Source organism: Spizellomyces punctatus, assembly GCF_000182565.1.
Source record: "Spizellomyces punctatus DAOM BR117 chromosome Unknown supercont1.10, whole genome shotgun sequence".
Classification (NCBI taxonomy): Eukaryota; Fungi; Chytridiomycota; class Chytridiomycetes; order Spizellomycetales; family Spizellomycetaceae; genus Spizellomyces; species Spizellomyces punctatus.
The window spans coordinates 442,221-455,590 of NW_015971546.1; the positions used below are offsets into that span (position 1 = coordinate 442,221).

Consider the following 13,370-nt stretch of genomic DNA (forward strand, 5'->3'; position numbering starts at 1 on the left):
TGGAGGGTACGCTCACTCCTGCTTGTCCTCTGAGATCGGTGTTCATTGTGTTAGAAATGGAAGTTTTAGTTTCGGTGTCGATAGAAGGGGTTTGCGAAGCAGAGTGAGTGTGTAAGGGAAGTAGGTCGTGGGCGGTTGAAGAAGAAAAAAGAGGGGGAGCGTGCAGGGGCGTCCTTTTAAGGTCGTCGCCGGCTGATTTTGACAGCTCGGACGCGCGTAAGCGTGATCGGGAGGCTTGGTGTGGCGTTCTCGACTGGTGAGGTAAGCCACGCGAAACTGGTTTTCTTTCTGGTGAGAGGGCGTGATTATCACGTGAGCTATCGTCCGGATAAACCGCGAAGCATTGGTGGTCGGAAGCATAAGCCGTATCTTCCGGGGCGTCGCCTGCAAGGCTGACTACCAAAGAGTCCTCTACTAGCGCGCTAGTGGGAGCTCTGGATCTCCAGTACTCTTCTAAGGCTTCGGAAGCCTCTGTTAGGGCTTCCTCTGGTTCCCAGGTATCCTCATGGGGTGGGTATCCGGACCAACGTATTCGAAATTGACGTTTTCCGCGCCTGGTTCGATGGTCTACTATCGCTTCCACTTCAAACTCGCCATCTGAAGCGTTGGAATCCTCCGCTTGTGCTTCCGCGACCTTTTCCTCAGTTTCGGCGTCGACAGGCTTCTGGTACGGACGTAATTTCGATATGTGAAACCATGGATGAAGTCGTCTCATCTTGTCTGGCAGTTTTAACTCGTAGTTGTCGCGGAGAGGGTTACAGTCGGTCACCGTGACTGGTCCCAGCCATTTCGGAGCGATCTTGGACTCATACCCTGCTAGGTTTTTCGTGCTCAGAAGCACCTTATCTCCTCTCCGGAACTCCAAATGTCGTCGCGATAAATCGTAATATCTTTTCTGCGAATCCTGGGCTTCGATCATCAGATCTCGGATAAGGATGTTTAGGTCGCCGAGGTGTTTACAGAGCTCCTCCGCATCTGCATTTCTGGTTTCTGACGGCCTTTCGACGATGTCCGCCAGTGGATTGTGGGGCTCATAGCCTAGGTCCATTCTGAATCGCGTCATTTTTGTCGCCTCGTGTACCGTATCGTTGATAATGAATTCCGCAACCGGAAGAAAGGTGTCCCAGTCGTCTAATCGGGTGTTGACCATTGTGGTAAGGACCTGCAAGACCGTTGCGTTGTCTCTTTCTGATTGTCCATCACCTTGAGGGTGGTAGGCTGTGGTGAGCTCTTGATTAATCTTTAGGTTTTTGCAGACCTCCTGCCAAAATCGACTCGTAAATTTGGAGTCGCGGTCCGAGATAATGGTCTCCGGGATGCCGTGCAATGGGACGTAGCGCTCTATAAAGAGTTCCGCGACCTGAATAGCTGTCGCAGTGCTCTTGAGGGGCCATACGTGGATCCTCTTTGAGCATTTACATGCTATTAACCAAAAGGCGTCGTACCCTCTGGAAGTAAGTGGGAGCTTGGTTACGAAGTCAGTCGTGATGACTGTCCAGCGTCCCGGAGCTGGTGGTATGGGTTTCAGCAACCCCGGAATCAGTTGCGGTACCCTTTTTGAGCGTTGACAGGTTTCACATCCTGCGCAGTGTTTTCTGAAATCTTGTGCCATTTTCGGCCACCAGACTTGCGCTGCAGCTCTAGCGTAGGTTCTTTCGAATCCGAAGTGTCCTCCCCCCTCGTGAAAAAGCTTGCGCACCTCAGGGGTGCAAGCAGGGGGCACGTAAAGGCGCCAAAGGTCTTCGGAGACTGAAAAACGGTGCCACAGCAGGTTATCTGCACGTTGCCAGTCCTGAAGAAAGCGCGTGTCGGCGGTAGTGTACGTGTCGGGGCTGGTCTCCCATAGGAGCGTGCGGGCCTGTTGGGCTATGGGGTGGAGCTGGCCGGTGAGGCCAGCGCGGATGGCGGCAATGAGTGCAGGCTGTAAGGCCAGACGAAAGACGGCATCTGCCAGTGTCGAGGAAGGTGCGAGAGCAGCTGGTGTGGTGCGCAGCCATCGTCTTCCGCGTTTCGACACCCATATTTGGGTCGCGGTGGAGCAGAGTAGGGTTTCCGCTCCTAGTAGCCGTGAAAGTGTATCAGCGACAATGTGAAAACGTCCTGGTTTGTGAACGATTGTCATCCATTCGGACCAGTAACTAAGATCGAGGGCCCAGCGGAGAAGCTTACGGTTCTCGCCTTTGTATTTAGCGAGCCACAAAAGAGCTCGGTGATCAGTAATGACCGTGAAAGGCAGGCCTTCGAGGTATGGGCGGAGTTTTCCGAGGCCCCAAATGAGGCATCCGGCCTCGAGTTCGACGGGGGGGGCCTTCTTTTCCGAGGTGGTGGTGCCTCGGGAATGGTAGCACAGCGGGCGTTTAGAAGCATCCGGCTGTAACTGTTCGAGCGTGACATTAAACGCTGTGTAGGAAGCGTCACTGTGAAGGGTGTAGGGGAACCCTTTTCTGGGTGCCGCGAGCACTGGAGCTGTTGTCAGAGCCTGCTTGGCGGCTGCGAAGGCAGAGTTTCGGGAATCGGTCCATGAAACTTCACGCTTCGCGATAAATCTGCGCAGACCTTGGTCGGGGCGCTTGCGAGCAAGGCGTCCGACACAAAAGGGGTCAATGGGTAAGTCCGCCAGCGATGATTGGCGTAGATTGACCGCCGGTAGGTCTGAGGAGCTAGATTTCGGATGTTGCGAAACCTCAAATTGGGCTCCGGTGGCTGTGATTGTAGGGGCCACCGCCGTGTCGAGCATGGATGGTGAATTGAGCTTTTCAGCGCCTTTCTTCGGGTCAGCGCGACCCTTTTTAAGGTCTCGGTATTCGCGAACGCCCTCTTGGATAGCGTCTTGCAGGGGTCGGACGAGTTCCGCGTAGCGAGAAATGAATTGGGCGTAGAACCCTAGGAGACCCACGAATGACCATAGGTCACCTATGAATTTGGGTTGTGGCCAATCGACTATGGTTGCGACCTTGTCTGGATCGGTAGCGAGACCCTGAGAGGAGGCAACGAAACCGAGGGCCGTGAGCTGGTGAAAGAGCCATTGACACTTGTCGAGTCTTAGGGTGAGTTTGGCTCTGGAAAAGCGGTCGAGCCAGTCCGCGATGGCGTCTAGGGCTTCCGCGGCTGTCTCCGCTCGTGTGTGGATATCGTCGACGAAGTTGTTGATATTTCGCCATTTGGAGGGACCCAAGGTGTCGTCCATCACCCGACAGAAGTGCGAGGGGGCAGTCTTGGGTCCGAAGGGCATAAAGAGTGGTTCGTAGATGCCGTCATGGAGTCTGAGCGCGAGCCATTTGCGTACCGACGCATCGGTGATGGCGATTTGGTAGAATCCTTTGTTTGCGTCACCTCCCGATATGTATCGGAATGGGACTGCGACGATCCAGTTCAGGATGTCGAGCATGATGGGAAAGGGATATGGATCCCAGGCCATGCAGTCGTTGGCTCGGCGATAGTCGAAGGCTACGCGCGGGGGTTTGTCTGCATAGCGAATGATAACAGGATCGCTGGCGAAGGTTACTTCGGTGGTTCGTTTCCACCTCTGAAGCCCCATCATGGTGTCTCGCTCCGTCTCGAGGGCTGTCCGCTCCAACGGAGAGTACGACCGTGGCCTCGAAAGGGGTGGCGGAGCCGAGATAAATCGAGGCGCATAAGGAATCTTGGTGTAGTTCCCTATGAGATGACCCTCATAGCTGAAGGCTTGATGGAAGTGTCGTAGAATGTTGATTAGGGCCCAGACCACGGGTTTGGGTCGCTTGAGATCGACGTGGAAACGTTCCGCGTCTTTTAATTGGGCTTCGAAGGCCCCTGGAGCCCTCTCCGTAGAGTCGAGGTTCCATTTGTTCCGAAGTGTCTGCCATTCTTCTTTGGAAATGTTCTCTTCGGGGTCCGCAACCGAATTATGGGTCGCGGTGGACAGTTTGAGGCCTAACGGGACCGTTGAGCTAGCAGCGGTGGCCTCAAGAGGGTTTTCGATGAGAAAAGTTTGGGCTGCCACGCGCGTCTGTCCCGTGATTAACATGGTTAATCTAGACTTCTGAGCTTTGGCTTTGGTCAGCCGTGGCATTGACACATCCTTCATGAATTCACCCTGCTTGGTCTTGTATGGCGTGCCGCGCATGTGATCGGTGTCCAGCTCATCCGTTATGGAGCAGGGGATAAGGATGTCTGGATTCTTGAGCGTCACCGCGAAACTGGGTAACGGGGGTTCCTGAACCAAGGTTTGGAGTTTCAAATGTCCCAAAACGTCGTTGGCTAGGATGATGAGAGGTTTCCCGTACGCGATGACCCGAAAGTAGGCGCGGAAAGTCAGGTATTCTCCGCCGCGGCCTCTGAGGGAAGTTTCGAGGCATACTGTCTTGGTAGATGAGATACGTCCACCAATGCCGTTGAAAGCCATCGTTTCCGCATCCTGCAAATCGGTTTCGGAGAACAGAAGGCCTTGGTACGTGTCGGAAATCAGAGACTCGCAGGCCCCTGTGTCTAGTACCACAGGTGCCCAGAGCTGCGCGATGACGGCTAGCGTCCAGCAAGGCTGCGTTTGGGTCTTAGTCTGGCTTTTGAGTACATCGCCTAAATCTACTGAGTAGAAGGCGTTGATAGAAGGCACCGCGATCTCGAAATGGGGCGCGATGTCGTTAATTGTTGCTTCCGTAGCCTTGATCACACTCTCAAAGTGTTCTCTAGTTTTGTCGTTTTGTGGTTTTGTTGTTTTATTCTGGCGAGCAACTTGTTCGATAGCCAGCATGACTATACGCGTCCGTTCGCTCTCTTCGTGTCTTTGGAGACGTGGATGGTCTTTAACGTGCCGAAATTTGGGGTTTCCGCGACGATAATAATAGTCTGAGCGAACGATATTGCCTGTCAGGAGAAATGCCACCAGTTGCAGGTTGGCGTACGCATCAAAGATAACAGGATCTTCAGAGCTCCACATCAAGAATTTCTCGCGCTCGTCGAGCTTTATCCAGGCAAGGAGAATCAAACGAGGGGTACCGTCTTCTCGGACCTTTCGCAGGATTCGATCCTTGTCAGCTTCGGCTGCGGCAGCGATGTAGAGGTGGTGGGAACTCCACGCGACTGCGTAGGGGTCGTTCCCGAGGTGCCCGGCGCCTCGCTTCGGTTCTTTGGCGAAGAAGCTGAGCGCGCGGGGGTTGTTGCCCATCATCAGAGCCACTTGCGGGGTGCCCCAGATGATGGCTATGTTGTCCCAGACTCGGTCCCAGCCCTGCGTGGGCGTGCGGGGGTCCTCTTCCTTGGTCACCGTGACCTTGGAAAGAGGTGCGGTCATCAAAATTGTTGATTCCGAGTGCTTGGGTGAATGAAAGAACCCGATGGTGTGGAATCCTTGATTAGCGGCTTCCGTTCTTTCCAGTTCCGAAGCCGAAAAAAGAGTCTCGGTGGTAGCGGACGTCGAGTCCAGCTCCACTATGTACGCCTTCTTCGATTCCTGTTTGGGTTTCCAACCTGAGGGCATGGGTGCTCCATATGGTCCTTTCTTTCCATCTTCAGGATCTTTTCGGTTCGGGTTCTGCCAGCAGAAAACATTCCAATGCTTTTTCTGACAGAATTTGCAGGGTGCCGGTGGTTCCTTGTTGGGGTCCGGAACCATCTTCTGAGGACCATCGCGACCCTTTTCGGGGTTTCCGGTTTTATGCGGAGCCGTCTGCTTAGGGCCTTTGTCGGTTCCGGTCTTTTGTGACTTCTTCTGAGCTTCTGCAGCACCGCTGTAGCAAGGGTCTCGTTTTCTGGTGTCATCAGAGCCGAAATAAAGGCGCAGGAAGTCTTTTAATTTGGTCAGGTTCGTGACGTTACAGGATTTGACCATGATTTGGATGTCGCTGGGCAATTGTTCGACTATTAGGTCGAAATGCTGGTCAGCGGGACATTCTATGTTTGCCCGGTCGCCATAAGCGAGGCGCCGGAGATGAGTTTTGTGGTCGATGAACGCGAGAAAGCTGCGAAATTCTTTGGGGTTCGCATGGCAGCGCACATATTCGGTTTTGCGCTTGGACTCGGTTAGGGGATCTCGGAACTCTCGAAGCAGTTCCTCTTTCCACCTTTTCCAGGTCCATGAGCGAGTTTCCTGGGCTTCCAGAGTGTAAAACCAAGCGTCAGCAGGGGTTTTCTCGGCTATCATGGCTGGTAGGAGCTGTACCATCCTGGCATCCGACGTTGCGCTAACGTTTTGAAGAAGTTGGACTTTGTTAAGCCATTCTTCAACGTCTTGGTTTCTTCTGCCCGTAAACTCGGGTACGTCCTTTGCTTTCAAGGAATCGACCTTGGTGTCGCTGGCCCACGGGGCCGCTGGCACTTGGATTGGAGGCACCGCACCTGAAAAACTTGGTTCGGTACGCTCCCTTGGTGTGTCCGCCGTTTCCCACGGGGTTGCGGACCGTTCTCTTGTAGCTCGTGCTATGGGAGGTTGTTCAGGCAGCGGGCGATGTGCTAGGGCTTCTAAGGCTCGTGCGAGGCGCTCATCCGCCGCTGTCTGACGTTCGGAAAGCCTATGAAGCTGTTCCGTAAGGTTTTGAGTTGCCAACTGCGTTGCAGCAGTCGAGCGGGCAATGTCTTCTTTTAACGCTGCCACTTCAGAGGCCATCGTGGCCAAGTTAGGGGCTTCCGGTTCGACGGAAGTGGTCCCTGAACGCCTTGGGCGTGTTGCGGGAGGGACTTCGACGTCCTCCGCAGGACCCTGACTACGAGTCTGGATCACAGGTGAGCGGCCTCGCGTTGGTGAGCGTTCGACCGGCATCATTCTCGGTTTCGTGAAGTTCTGTCTCCGAAACGAGAGAAAAGGTTTCCGAGTAGCTACCTGAGCGGATCTCGGTTTGCGCAAGAGTTTCGGTACGACCGAATAAGGTTTTCAGCTGAATTTGAGAGGGGAAGGCGGTTCGTCGCGCTTCTCCACCATGTAACGGATTTTTTGTTGGTAGACTACAGTAAAGACAACTTGGGTCTCCTAGCAGGTTGTGTGGGTGTCCGTACTAGGAATCGTAGTCTCCAAATCCTTTCTTTGGGCGTCGGTAGCGACTTGGGGGCGAGAGGCAAGGAGAGTCGGTTAGTTGTGAACCGAGCAGGATTTAGAGGCTTCGGTACGGGTGATCAGGCCGTTGAAGCGCTCTGTTAGGTTCCTGTTAACCTAAGATTGGAGTTGAGAAGCGAGTTATGGGGATTTTGTGTCGCTACGGCTTCTGCCCCCGACTTATTTTATTGAATACATCCTTTTTATACAAGATTCTTGGATAAACTGTTAAACTAAACTAAACTAATGGGTGTCGCTGCACCGCAACTGATTTATTGGTGGCGGTACCGATCTCTTCCTTTTCCGCACTGGCTCGGGCCTCCACAGGTTGTACGAGGCACGCTGAAATCTAATGCGCCAATTGCCATTCTCCGAACCGGTTTTTTCGGTCGCGGTAACCCAATCGGTGGAGTTGGTCACGCGATTCGTGCTTCCCGCGTCCGATTTGGGCTTACTCGCGATCTCTCGAAGACGTCCTCGTCGTTACAGATATCTGTTCTTGATGGTGATCTTGTTCAGAGCCCTGTAGTCCACACACATCCTCAAAGACCCTTCTTTCTTCTTGACAAAGAGGATGGGTGCTCCAAATGGGCTCTTGGATGGTCTGATGTGGCCTGCCTCCAGAAGTTCTGAAAGCTGCTTCCTCAGTTCTTCTAACTCCAAAGAAGAGAGGTGGTAGGTTGGTCTCCAGGGGGTCTGGTTGGGGTCACTGAGTTCAATTCTGTGATCTACTGATCTCTCAGGGGGAAGTCCTGGGGGAATGTGACAGAATTCTTCTGTCAGTGCTATGGTTATACTGGTTAGATGTGGTTCCAAACTAGTGGTCACATGACTTTGCTGATGGTGTCAGCATTCATTTGACCAGAATTAGATAAATAAGCAGATTTAGCCATTTCTGGCTAAATTAGATGAGTATCCTGACACACTGGCATCTGCCCCTTTCAATCAAGTGGCACAGTGTATTTAGGATGACTTGTCTCACTTGTGATTGGCTATAAATGGTGCAATAGGCTGACAAATAGTTTAGGATGACATGTACAAGATCTGATTGGTTGCAAATGGTGCAATAGGCTGACAAATAGTTTAGGATGACATGTATGAGTTCTGAATTTGAGAGGGGAAGGCGGTTCGTCGCGCTTCTCCACCATGTAACGGATTTTTTGTTGGTAGACTACGGTAAAGACAACTTGGGTCTCCTAGCAGGTTGTGTGGGTGTCCGTACTAGGAATCGTAGTCTCCAAATCCTTTCTTTGGGCGTCGGTAGCGACTTGAGGGCGAGAGGCAAGGAGAGTCGGTTAGTTGTGAACCGAGCAGGATTTAGAGGCTTCGGTACGGGTGATCAGGCCGTTGAAGCGCTCTGTTAGGTTCCTGTTAACCTAAGATTGGAGTTGAGAAGCGAGTTATGGGGATTTTTTTGTCGCTACGGCTTCTGCCCCCGACTTATTTTATTGAATACATCCTTTTTATACAAGATTCTTGGATAAACTGTTAAACTAAACTAAACTAATGGGTGTCGCTGCACCGCAACTGATTTATTGGTGGCGGTACCGATCTCTTCCTTTTCCGCACTGGCTCGGGCCTCCACAGGTTGTACGAGGCACGCTGAAATCTAATGCGCCAATTGCCATTCTCCGAACCGGTTTTTTCGGTCGCGGTAACCCAATCGTGGAGTTGGTCACGCGATTCGTGCTTCCCGCGTCCGATTTGGGCTTACTCGCGATCTCTCGAAGACGTCCTCGTCGTTACAACTGTTGAAAGGTCGACTTATGGTTGCGCATCTGTAATCTGCGGAACAAGGCTTTTAGATCTCGTTGTGGAATGTGTTTTGAAGGCTCGATCACGACAGACGGTACCTTGGTGTCAGTTTACTTGAAACATCCTGAAGCTGACAAGTATGGAAAGTGCAGCGGCGGAGGGAAAAAGTCAGCAAACACAACGGAGGCAGAGGTTAAAGCGCAATATGTGGAGAAAAACTTACCTGCTTGTCGAGTAGCAGAGAATGTTGTTGTTATCGACCCAAACAAGCGCGACATTCTCTACTGCCAAGACAACAGTGGTATGACATTTTGCTACACCGCCAACCAGCGAGCCGTGGAGACTGGAAGCCGTCGATTTGCAAAAGAACGGCAGCAGATGAAGAAGGAAGCGGGAATGGACCTCATAGAATCACGTATCCCTAGTCACAAGACAATGAACCTCATGGACTTCATGCGCTATCTCCTTGTTCGGTGCGCTGATTGGGATCGTCGCAAGGAATTCTACTCCCACCCTGCCCACACGCGATGGAAATGGCACTCCTTCATCAATCGGCAGTGAAGCGAATCAGACCTCATATCCAACATGCGCAACAAGTTTGGGAACTTTACCGTTGTGATGGGTGATTGGAGCGACGCTGGTCGAACTGCGAGATTTCAGACCTCATCAAAGACAAAAGGCTGGCGCACCCTCTTTAAGCGGAACAGGATCAACTGCTTCCTTCTCGACGAGTACAAGACCTCATCTGTCTGCCCTCACTGTTCCTCTGGCGTTGAAAAAGGCTTCAAAACACGACCTCATTCAAGACCTTGGCGCCGTCGCGAAGGCAAGATTGAAAAAGTCCACGGATTGCTGGGTTGTACCAACCCTAACTGTTTACAGCAATCCTGGACGATGCGCTACTGGAACAGGGACACGCTGAGCACCTGCAACATGCTGATGATTGTGCAATCAATGTTGGATGGGCACTGTAGACCAGAAGTGTTCAGCAGGAGTGTTCCAGCCGTAGCTTAGATTGGTTAGATTAGGTTTTCCGAGCCGGTTGTCGCGCGGTTCAATCCCTGGTGCGGGTGCTAGTGCCAATACCCATCGGCTCCGCACTAATCATTTATTCTGTCACTAGTATAAAAATATTCACACATTTTATTTTTTTACATGAGCCTTCTCTGTTAACATGCGCGGCAACTAAGCTCACATGTCCAAAGTGTAGATGTAAGCAGTTGTAGTCATAACTCGTAATCAGCGGCCGCGATCTTTGCCGCAGAAAATGTCACATTTGGGTTTTCCCACCCCCCCAAAAATTCCCACACCGTCAATAATAAGGAAAACTCTAAAGTTATTTTTAGCTTTTTTTTTAAAGTGATGTTGGGATATTGTTGAGTCTTTGCAGGAATCATCTTAAGAACCCTAATGGGCTTGAAAGAGTTCGATGGCATGAGTAAAGGGTGAACGATAAACAACCAAAAAACGAACAACAACAACAACAACAACAACAAGGACATAGAGTTGAAAAAACAGACCCTTGACAAGGCACCCTCACACTCTAAAACCATGACCTCAAAAAAAGACCCTAGTAAGATGCCCGACATTCATCTCGCCGTCGACGAATACCCTCTCACAAGTACTTCAACACCCACCTCCTCGCTCTCGTCGCTGGACAACACCCCAGCACGAAGTAAACCCCTTCCAACCAAACTCTCCAAAACGTACGCAACGCACCTTGATGCACTCTGCAGGGATCCCAGTGTGTTGACAACGTCGCGGGTGGTATCGACGAGGACGTTATTGTGGTGGAGGCTTGGGGCGGCGTTTTGGACGGTGTTTATTATACCGTGGAGTTTGGCGAGAGGGGAGGCTCAGACTTATTTGTTTTATTTTACGCATTTGACGTGGGTGGGGTTGGGTGTATGGTTTTTGGTAAGTGATGAGTCGGAATGTTGTTCGAGTTTTTTGTTGTGTGTTGACATTATTTGGATAGGTTTCGGCGTTCCAGACGTGGAGATTCAAAAGAGATGGATCCATGAACGCTTTTTTAAAGCAATGCAAGTTTACGCAGTGGATTACTTGGAATCTCTATGTGTTGCCTGCAACCTTTCATTGGATTGTCCCAGTTGAGTCGTCTTTTTATCCCTCTTTCCTTGCGTTTACATGAAACTTATAGTGTTTTTGGTAGATTGTGTATTGGGCGCTATTATCAGGAAGTCTCTTACGGACCGGTAAAGCCATCGACGTAAGTCCACCAAAAAAAAAAAAATAATCCAACAAGAGAAAATCACAATTCTGACCTTTATGATTTTGAATAGTGGTGGACAAACGTCAATGTCCACGCACTAGATTTCGTCTTTATCATGGTGGAATTTTATTTGAACCGTGTACCCATGTATTATTCGCAATGGCCTCCTGTCATTGGTTCCGGGTTAGCTTATTTGGGGTACGCATTCTTTCAGCATGGTGTGTATCAAGGGTACGATAAAGCTGACTAGTAAGTTTACTGTCGTATGAAATGTTGATTTGGGATATTTTTATTGATTTTGTTTATATTGGTGTATAGTCCTGATGGATGGTGGGTTTATTCCTTTCTGAATACCTCCAAGGCGTCGGCGTGGGTATACTACCTTGTTCTCCCCCTTGGATTTGTCGGTGTGTTCTTGTTTGTTGTGTGGTTGCACAAGATTCGGGATCGTCGACGGGAACAGTGATAACCTTTTTGTGTGTCAAATTTTTTTTTTTTTTGGTATGGGGGACATCATTTTGTATTATAAGCAAAAGCAAAAGAGTAGATACATTTTTTGGGGGGTTTGGGAGGGGATAGGGTGATAGATGATGGGCGATAGAATCCTCTTTTTTATACTGCTGCTACTACACAAACACTATACTCATATAAAACTGTGACTGCGACTGTGTCAAACATGTTTTTGGGTAACAAAGTAAACAAAAAACTATAAAACGCTGCAATGTTCTACCAAAAGTACGTTATTTCCGTCGTAATGCGCTCAAAAGCATTCATCAAGGAAAGCAAACCACAGTTACAAAAATGTGAACAGCGACTTGTGATGCACGCATAACATGATGCTGTGAATATACTGTACTGTTTTCTCCAAAAGATCATCCTGTCGTTCGTGATGCATTCTAGGTGACAGTGACAGTGATCGATCATATTTACCCCACATAAACAAACGAATACAATTCCTCCCCCCCCCCCCCCCCCCAAAAAAAAATGCCAAAATGGTTTTTCCAAAAAAAAAAAAGATTATAAACAAACTATCTACCACTACACCAAAAAAAAACTAGGTATCATCCACCTTTAACCTCTCCAACAACTCCTTCAACTCATCCACAACCCGAACAGCTTCATCCGTCGTCGTAATACGTTCCAAACGTTCAGTAAGGAGGGCAGGATCGAGTGTTGTGGAATGATTGGGGTGGTGTGTTGTGCAAAGTGATAGGATTTCAATCAACTAAAAATGAAAAAGGTTAGAATAGTGTGATGGAAGTTGGGATGGGGGATAGGTTTACCTTGCGAAGATCATTTAACAGTGTTTCTGTACATTCCGTGACTCGCAGCATGTTGAGACGGGATTGAACGAGTTGGAGGGGTGTGCGTTGAAAATGGTCTGTAGCATCCACATTTGCATCTGCAAAAGAAATTCATACACGTTAAACACCGACAAAAAAACAACAACAACAAAAAAAAAAAAAATAACATACTCGCACGCAACAGCACCAAAACAACATCAACTTGACTCGAACAAACCGCCAAATGCAACGGTGTATTCCCATTCACATCCCGCGAATCCACATCCGCACCCCGATCCAATAATAGGGTTACTAAATCAGCATGTCCACCCGCACACGCAAAATGCAAGGCAGACCGTCCTTTATCATCCCGTGAATTCACATCCCCCTCCCGTTTTCGTCGCTCTTTTTTGGAAACCCGCCCAGAGAGGACTTGTCTCAATTTATCGCTTGTGGAGGATGATGGTGGTGGTGGTTTGGTATCCATTGTTGGGGAATTCATGGGTGTTGATGATGGTGTGTTGTAGAGGGAGGCGGGTGAGACGGAGAGACGGAGGGATGTCGGTCGTGATACGTATTTGGATTTCATTGTAATGGACAGTGTGATGTTGGTGAAACGCAATATAAAAAGTGCAAACGGAACAAGTGAGGTCAAGCGCGCTTTCGTTCGGCCCCCAGAAGCCGCATCTATGCTTAGTAACATGATTATCCAGAAATAGCCAATAAACTCATGTTCTCTACCTTATAACATCTTTTAGGATACGATATAACAGTAAACGATAAACGCCCTTCCAAAAAACCCCCTCCCAACACCATTTTAAAAAAAAAACCCCCAACAAACCCCCAATACACACCCTCCAAAACCCAACAACTTTTATACACCTACCAACTTGATACCTGCTGCCCATTCTTGACCCCCTTGACAGTAGACAGTACTGTGCTGCACCGCCACACCCGCCACACACGTGTAACTCCGTTCAGTGTCATTTCACCTTTCGCATTCTAAAGCTGGTTTCTCTTTTTGAGATTCCTTCTCCCCCACCATTGCGTACAGGCATTTGGAACGGCACTCACACACGCACTCACACACGCA

The 13,370-nt window shown here is 50.0% G+C and overlaps 3 protein-coding genes across 3 annotated transcripts; 2 read left to right on the plus strand and 1 right to left on the minus strand.

Annotated features, from left to right (window-relative positions):
* The first annotated feature begins 9,161 nt into the window (after positions 1-9,161).
* Positions 9,162-9,831, plus strand: SPPG_09323 (uncharacterized protein). Its single transcript, XM_016757482.1, has one exon. The coding sequence runs from the start codon at positions 9,347-9,349 to the stop codon at positions 9,773-9,775; it is 429 nt and encodes a 142-aa protein (XP_016606933.1). The 5' UTR covers positions 9,162-9,346; the 3' UTR covers positions 9,776-9,831.
* A 210-nt stretch (positions 9,832-10,041) lies between these two features.
* Positions 10,042-11,724, plus strand: SPPG_05859 (uncharacterized protein). The gene is made up of 5 exons (XM_016754064.1): positions 10,042-10,678; positions 10,740-10,871; positions 10,935-10,991; positions 11,065-11,243; positions 11,313-11,724. Exons 1-5 carry the CDS (start codon positions 10,313-10,315, stop codon positions 11,458-11,460), a joined length of 882 nt encoding a protein of 293 aa, XP_016606934.1. The 5' UTR covers positions 10,042-10,312; the 3' UTR covers positions 11,461-11,724.
* SPPG_05860 (uncharacterized protein) lies at positions 11,655-13,165 on the minus strand. Its single transcript, XM_016754065.1, has 3 exons — positions 12,470-13,165; positions 12,278-12,396; positions 11,655-12,219 (listed from the first exon to the last, which is right to left on the minus strand). Exons 1-3 carry the CDS (start codon positions 12,978-12,980, stop codon positions 12,049-12,051), a joined length of 801 nt encoding a protein of 266 aa, XP_016606935.1. The 5' UTR covers positions 12,981-13,165; the 3' UTR covers positions 11,655-12,048.
* Positions 13,166-13,370: the final 205 nt, after the last annotated feature.

Coding starts and splice junctions, on each gene's coding strand:
- SPPG_09323 (XM_016757482.1), top strand. CDS start 9,347: ATGCGCAACAAGTTTGGGAACTTTACCGTTGTGATGGGTGATTGGAGC.
- SPPG_05859 (XM_016754064.1), top strand. CDS start 10,313: ATGACCTCAAAAAAAGACCCTAGTAAGATGCCCGACATTCATCTCGCC. Junction 10,992..11,064: donor GGACCGGTAAAGCCATCGAC/GTAAGTCCACCA, acceptor GATTTTGAATAG/TGGTGGACAAACGTCAATGT. Junction 11,244..11,312: donor GGGTACGATAAAGCTGACTA/GTAAGTTTACTG, acceptor ATTGGTGTATAG/TCCTGATGGATGGTGGGTTT.
- SPPG_05860 (XM_016754065.1), bottom strand. CDS start 12,980: ATGTTACTAAGCATAGATGCGGCTTCTGGGGGCCGAACGAAAGCGCGC. Junction 12,397..12,469: donor TTTGGTGCTGTTGCGTGCGA/GTATGTTATTTT, acceptor TTTCTTTTGCAG/ATGCAAATGTGGATGCTACA. Junction 12,220..12,277: donor TGTTAAATGATCTTCGCAAG/GTAAACCTATCC, acceptor TTTCATTTTTAG/TTGATTGAAATCCTATCACT.